Source organism: Borostomias antarcticus, assembly GCF_949987555.1.
Source record: "Borostomias antarcticus genome assembly, chromosome: 4".
In the NCBI taxonomy this organism is placed as follows: Eukaryota; Metazoa; Chordata; class Actinopteri; order Stomiiformes; family Stomiidae; genus Borostomias; species Borostomias antarcticus.
Window position 1 is genome coordinate 33929730 of NC_140237.1, and position 7813 is coordinate 33937542.

Sequence of the window (7813 nt, forward strand, 5' to 3'; positions counted from 1 at the left end):
AGGGGCGGGGCGCTCGTATTAACAGCTCCACAGTGGAGGATTGTCACACTAATAGTGAAGGGGATTATTTGGCTCTGGGTTCAGGGCTCGCTAATTACAGCACAGTCCAGATTATCATCTCACTTTACTAGGGGGTCTCATATCTCTAACTGCCCAGGCACCTCCCAAGGAAAGGATTATGGCACAGAGATTTGGATCTTTTTCTGACTAAATGTGAACCTAGGAAGAGATCTGTAGCACCCGATAATGTAATAATTAACTGATAATGTAATAAAGGTTTGACTTAACTCAATCGAAAATGTAATAAAACCTGATAATGTAATAACTTAACCAATAATGTAATAAAATGTCCTGACTGATAATGTAATAGCATTTTTCTGATAATGTAATACCTTATTACATTATTGGTTAAGTTATTACATTATCAGGTTTTATTACATTTTCGATTGAGTTAAGTCAAACTTTTATTACATTATCAGGCGTTATTACATTATCAGTTAATTATTACATTATCGGGTGCTACAGGAATCATGCACAAACACGCTTTTGACTGAGCAGCTACCAAACATGTTTGGTACCCAGGGGGGGTTTATGTTAAAGATGATGTGATCTTTCATTATGCTAATCGGATCATGAGCCTGTCAATCCAGGTTAACCTTTAGCATGCCAAATAAAGTCTGGGGCTTTTGTCGGGACAATGTTAAATATAGAACACAACTTAATGAGATGCAATGGTATATGAATTATACTGTGCAATGCAGTCTATAGTCATACACATAGGTGGAGAGAGAGAGAGAGAGAGAGAGAGAGAGAGAGAAGAAGATTGTAAGATTGTGTTGCTCAGAGAGCACAAAAAGCATTATATGATGATGGAGTTGTTGACGAAACACACTCATCATCTTTCCCTTCTCACCTGCACACAGCACACAGGAGGAGACACAAACAAGTCATTATGAGGGAGAGAGAGAGAGAGAGAGAGAGAGAGAGAGAGGGAGGAAGAAAGAGAGAAAAAGATAGGGAGAGGGAGCATATTGTACGAAGGTAAAACAACAATGATCTCTCACCCCTTGCTGTTTCTAAACTGGGCCAGTGACCAACTCTGTCAGAACAACAGAATAATAAATAAAAAAGCAGACCTAAGATGTCAGATCTCATGCCTGTCCCCCTTCTTTCCCGTAAAGGGCATGCCAGAGAGGGTTACTGGTGTGGCTGATCACCCCCCCCCATTCACCTTCAGCGAGGCGGCCAACATGCTCTTGTGAATGTGAACCAGTCGGAGCTAAAGCCAACCCAAGATTCGACCTATGGCGCTACCATATGCTTCCTTTAAAATAAATCCATCTGCTCATTTCGGTGATAGTGCATTGATCAAACAGCCCGGTAACCAGTGATGTAGTATTGTGCTCTGTTATTCCCTCTATGAGACCTATACCGTACATTCAGACCATGCTGTTGAATCAGAGGCGCCGGATACAGTCGGTTTATGGGGGAACACATCGGAAGTTTCCCGTATTTGTAGCTAGTTTAGAGCGCAGGTGAGATGTCCCGTGTTTATCCACAAGTTCAAGTGAGGGCTTCGCCTTTCCGCATCCCTGTGTACACATCCGACCTGCCATCTCTCTCTGAGGCAGACTTACAGGCCTCCGGAAGCGTCAAACGGGACGTGTAAAGAGTGTAAGGTCCCCGTGTGAAACGTGGAGCTATTCCTCCGACGGACTCGACTCCCTCCCTTCTCCTCTCCTTGGGAAAGCTTTGCTCCCTGTCCCCCTAATCTTCAGAAGGTGAAACAATCGGGTGTCTTTCACAGGAATAAAGACCGTCTGAACCAAAGCTGATCAGCCCTCGGCAGCGTTTGACAAAGCCTCACGTATCCTGAAACCGTAAGTGGGTCACTGAGGGAATTGGCTGGGTCTTGCCAATCTGTGCATATACAGTCTTCTATTAACGCTCATTGTAGCAGGCCAGCACATTTCCTATTCAAAGCCATCTTTCATAACTTCTGGAGTATGAATGTATGAGCTACAGAGTGATGAGAGCAATAGCAAGGGAGCATGAAATACAACACAAATGTTGAGGTGAAAAACAAGAGGTCATAGGTCGGAGGTAACGTCTGGTTGCTCACAGAAAAAAAGTCATTATCCGCAGAATTTGAGAATGTGAAAATCAGCAAAATAAGCTCTGTGTTTAACACAGTCTTATGAGGAAGCTTGATGTTTCCAGATAAGGATGCTAAGCAGACTGTACCACCTGTGACGAGATTAACTCAAGACAAAATGTTTCAGCTGTCTTAAACAGAGACCTTTTTCCTAAATCCCTATGGCAACGGGGAAATGATTTGGTAGACATGGGGCCTTCAGATCTCTATTGCAACAGAACACAGAGAGATCTTTGTGTCTCTTAGTTTATGAGGATCCACTTTTATGGCATTTGGAAAAAAATGTAACAATGCCAGGTAGATATTAAACAATGCGTGTCTATAGTAGTAATAATTTACTACTGGATTTGGATGTTTTCATGCTGCAAATGTATTTGAGTGGAACATTTAAAAAAGCCCGTCACCCACATTCAGACACTGTGACAGTTCCACTGGGATCCATTGGCTTGCTCCATCCCACTAAAGTCATCTGCCATGGTTGCGTTCAGTCCCATCTCCCTGGCTGAACTTCGATTTCATTGGTTAAATGTCATGTGTGAATGTGAAGGCATCTGCACTCATGTTGGGGTCTTCTCCCCAGAAAATCTCTCCCTGGTCCAGCCTAACGGACGAGCACACAAGGCTGCCGCGATGGACACACAGCCGGGCTGACCAGTGACCAGCCAGCCTGGGGAAGAGCGAGAGGAGCCGGTCAGGGACCCCCGCCCCCCCCCCCTCCCGGACCCTTCACCTCCATCAGCCACGGTCGCCGTCAGCAGCCGGAGACCTGGAGACCACGACCAAGCGCTGTCGATGATGTCACCCCTCTGCATGACTTGAATCACCCTTAATGCTTGATGCCCCCCCCCCCCCCCCCCCCACACACACACACACACTGTATAGTTCTGACTTTGGTTGCAGAAGAGTCAGTGTCCACCCTTTCCCGAATGTGATATAGCCCTGGGACTGGCTCTCATAACAGAGTTGATCAATTACTCATGGACAGAGGAGAAGGGTGTGTTTCGAATTAAAAAACGGGGCTGGTCTTTTGGCCGGGCCCCTGTGAGAGCAGCTCATTGATGCTCCCTCCTCCCCCTCCACCCTCAGTGCAGCTCACTCACTTAATATTTTTTTGATTTCCTGAGGCAATGGACCCCATGTGTTACAGGGACTTTCCACCCGCCTCACCCCTCTCCTTCCTCTGGGAGAGGTACAGAATCCCCCATCCTGCCCCCCCCCCCCACACCCCCACCCATCCACGTCACCCAGACCCCAGTCCAGCCACCCCCCCCCCCCCCCCTTCCTCCACCCAGTTACCAGCCACCACCCTGAGGTCACTACCATAACCAGGCTCTACACCCAGACCCCCCCCCCCCCCCCCCCACCGAGGGCCAATCCATTTCCAGCAGCATACTACTCCCCACCCCAAACAGTGAGTCCTGTGTGTGGATGCACTCCCTGGTAGGGGCTTTTCTCCACACCTGGTTTCAATAACGCAGCCAGTGGGAAAAGATGAACCTTCGGCACAGTTTGCTTTTGTTTGCAAATTGAAAATGAAAGGCCGAACCACAAAGTAACAATACCGCTCTGGTGATTTGAAGGGATTTACATGTGCTCTACCTATTTGTGTCTGAAAGAGGTTCAATGAAAAACCTCAAAAACAGCCGTGGAGTCAGGTGGTGAGGCTCAGATTCCCAGGGACTCGACATTTCTCCGATTCAAACGTCCACTAACTGCCAAGAAACACAATGAAAGAGGGGAGCCGTTCTCCTCTTTTTGGTTCCTTCTCCCTCAACCGCGAAGAAACATGGATGAGCCCCCCACATGTGTAACGCTGTGAGGCTGCTCTTCTTCTCTGGTTTCTGTAATAACTGTGTAATAGCGCCGCAGGCGTGACACAACGCGTTTGGTGAGCGGGGCCCCTCACGGCCCCTCACGGCCCCATAACAAAACACACGGTTAAACGTTAAACTACAACCACAGATGAATGGACTTCGTAAACCTGCCCCGCCTGATGTAGTGTAGTGTGTTCAGGGAGGCGTCGGTGTTAAGGTTCCCATACCTCTCTGAACGGGTCTGTACACACTACCGACGCTGATGCTGGGGGTCTCCACGGCCGTGTTGGGAGACAGCGGGGTCCTGCCGGGCTGGACGAAAGGAGGTTGGGGTCTCCCGAACGGAGGAAACTGCTCATACTGGGGGCTTCTCACCGGGGGTTGACCGCCGGCACCCGTCCTGTCCACGGCCGGGGCAGCGGGCACGGAGTAGGGGTCTGCGTTGGCGTCGGGGGCGCCGGCGCCGGTGTCTCCGTTGTACAGAGACTGTGTGTATCTGCGGTCCAGGCCGTCTGAGAACGGTGGCTGGGGAGGCCGCGCCGGCACCTCCGGCACAGCAGGGTTGGGCAAGTAGCCGTAGGGTTGGTAGAAGCGGTAGCCGTCCTCGGTGTATTCTGGGACGCGTGGAGCCGCGGGCGCCAGACCGCCTCCGTACCCTACCCCTGCGTACGCACCTCCGTAACCGCCGCCGCCTCCTCCTCCGTAGCCCCCGCCTGGGACGCTCTGGAAGGGGGGCTCGTAGCTCCGGACGGGCCCCTCCCCCATGCCGGGGTCGTAGGGCAACACGGGGTATGAGGGCTGCTGGGGGGGGAAGGGGTACTGGGGGTAGGAGGGCACGTTGTACGACGATGAGGAGAAGGAGGATGACGAGGAGGAGGAGCCCGCGGAGGGCCTGTAACGACCGCCGGAGGAGGAGGAGGAGGACTGGTAGCGGGTGCCGGCGCCCCCGGTTCCGGCTGACCCCTGCCTCCAGTTATCCGGCACCTGTCCGAAGCCGAAAGGGTGGACGGTCTGTCCTCGGATGGTCTCGGAACCCCCTCTGGAGGGGGCCTGCCTGCGGACGTTCCCCCCCTGGGGTCTTCGCGGGGAGCGCGGGCGGGCGTCGGCGACCAGTACCCGGTGTCCCGCGTTCTGCTCCTGGGTCCCGGCGGGGACGTACTCAGCTCCGCTGTTGAGGAGGCTGAACACCCGACCGTTGTCCTCCCACTGGATCACCTGCCTCCAGGGGTTGGCGCCGCCATCCTGTGTCCCCCGGGCCCCGTTCTGGGCCCCGTTCTGGGCCTGGGCCTGGGCCTGAACCCAACCCGAACCCAGCAGCAAACACACCCAACAGGCCACAACTAGAGGCAGCATCCTGGCACTAAACACTCCCCAACTCACCACACAGCAAAAACCAGCGAGAAGCAGCTCAAACTCACACCACCTGTGGCTATGTCAATAAACCATGTATCCTCGTCCGTGGGTATGGAGTGGTGGTCGGAGCAGAGATGGAAGCAGGGTAGAAGCCAGTGGTTCTGTCCATTCGCAGGTCTTTACTGCAGGGTAGAGGAGAGGTTGGTAGTGTGAGCCAGGAGTCCAGGAGCAGTCATGCCTGGCATGGGGGGCCGAGTAGACTTCAGAGGAGGTGCTAGTAGTGTCTATGAGCGAGCTGAGAGAAAGCCCCGTCTTCCCGGCTGTCTGTCTGGTCTGTCAGTGGACCGTTCATTGCTCTCAACCTTCTGGAGAGGAGTGCCTGTGTGCTCGACTGCAAGCGTCTATTTGCTTCTCTGATTGCTTACAATGGACTGTGAAAAAAAAAAAAAGCTCGGCTCAAACTTTTCTCTTTTTTTTTCTGTCTTTTTTTTTTTTTTTTGAGAGATCCCACATGGCCCTAGTGCTAGCGGTTTCCTGGTCTGCTCAAGAAGCCAGGGCTCCGCAAGGCTTCCAGAGTCAACATCACCATCTGCAGAGGCGCTCAGAGTTATATTGCACCTCACTTTCCATCGTTCGAATTCCTTTTCATCCTCCTGAACATGCGGAGGTGCAGGGGGAACATGGCCTTGCTTTACCCAGCCAGGTGTACTGCAAAAGGTTCGTTTGTTTCTCTTTTCAAGCTAATTTAACTATGCAATAATTGTGCGCAGATGGTACACCAGACAACAATCCGATAAGGGCCATATACAGGCCAGATCTGGCACTTCTGGCTTAGTCCCGGCCCATATATGGCCCAGATCCGCTTGCTATCTGGGACACAACTCATAACAAAAATAACTGCCAAAAATTATTGGTAACAGGAGTGTACATTTTGAGACTAGAGAGGATTAATCGAGAGGACATCATTTGCAACTGGACCTACTACGAGGGAAAGTATAGAGAGAAAATATAACTATTTCCATAGGGTTTAATTGCATCAAGATCAAATGGCTTAGAACCAGAAGGCCGTAAGTGACATTTGACAAACTTTACAAGAGATCAAAAACAAGCCATATTTTGCCCTGACTGTGTTTATTAAGATTCATCTTCCACATTAAAATTGCATACATATTCGGACTGTGCAATTTACTTTATTTAAAAAATAAAAAAAAATTAAATGTGAAGATACCGTCACATACCTTTTTGAAACCAACATTTTATCTCATAAGATGTATAAAAAATGGCTATATGAACAATGGCATACATTCATGAGTATATATCACAAAAAATGATATTTACACTACAATGCATATGTCATAAAGATGTTTACCTCTATATCCGGAAATGTTTTAAATGCATTTTTTGCACACAGCAACACAGTTTCCTTGACCAATTCATGGGACTCTTTCTAATCAATTACCAAACACTCATCTGGATCTGGTTTCCTCCTACTTTTAATTGGAGTTGCAGAAAGAGAAGGAAACACAGCAACTACACACATACATTACTGTACACACACGCACGCACGCACACACACACACACACACACACACACACACACACACACACAGTACAGTACACACAAAGTCACTGCATTATATTAACAAATTAACAGTAATTAATTTAGCTGAAACGTTAATCCTGTCCAAAAAAACGATTAGCAATTGAAAATACAGATCATAGGAATGTGAAATATAACATAGCCTACTCTAACTGACTGACTGACTGACTGACTGAGTGGCTGGCTGACTGACTGACTGACTGACTGACTGACTGTCTGGCTGGCTGGCTGGCTGGCTGACTGACTGACTGGCTGACTGACTTGTAAAGACTTGTAGAGGTCCACATAGGAGTGAGGGTTACTCCCATTTGTTTTTCTCCACTCTGATCCCAGGAGGACTTGTATTTATCTTGTTTGGCTCTTTGCTACTTCAAGCATTCCTAAATGCTAGGTCAGAATGTTCATATTTGAACCAAATCACTTTGGGATCCTCTTTGACACTGAAACCATTTGATGTTCTGCCAGCCTACTGCTTGCCCCTCTGTTTCTCTGGCCCTGTTTCTGACAATGTGTTGAGAGAAGGACTTGGAAGTCAAGGAAGTTGCTGTGCCAAGGTTCAATCATCTTGTATGGCTTGATCCTCCTTGCCACTCTCAAGAGTATAATACCCCTCCAGGTTGTATACAGGCCCGTTTCTCCTGCCTGTCTCAACTGCAGCATGGGCACTGCAGATCCGCCAACCTAACCTCTACAGTAATGAAGGCTTTTGAGCAACTTGTACTGCTCTACTGTAGCTCAAATCCATCACAGACCAATTTCTGGACCCCCTGCTGTTTGCCTACAGAGCCAACAGGTCTGTGGATGACACGGTAAACATGGCCCTTTATTTCATCCTCCCGCACCTGGACTCTAGAGGAGCCTACGCCTACGGTAAGATATTTACCTGGCAGG

The 7813-nt window shown here is 49.4% G+C and overlaps 1 protein-coding gene across 1 annotated transcript in view; it reads right to left on the reverse strand.

Moving 5' to 3' along the window:
• The window catches only part of loxl1 (lysyl oxidase-like 1), a gene marked incomplete at its 5' end in the record, with an annotated part of 15861 nt that extends 10539 nt beyond the window's left edge, over positions 1-5322 (reverse strand). The window contains one exon of the mRNA XM_084436976.1: positions 4197-5322. Within this exon, the coding sequence (XP_084293102.1) occupies positions 4197-5322 (1126 nt within the window). The remainder of the gene's footprint in view (positions 1-4196) is intronic.
• Positions 5323-7813: the final 2491 nt, after the last annotated feature.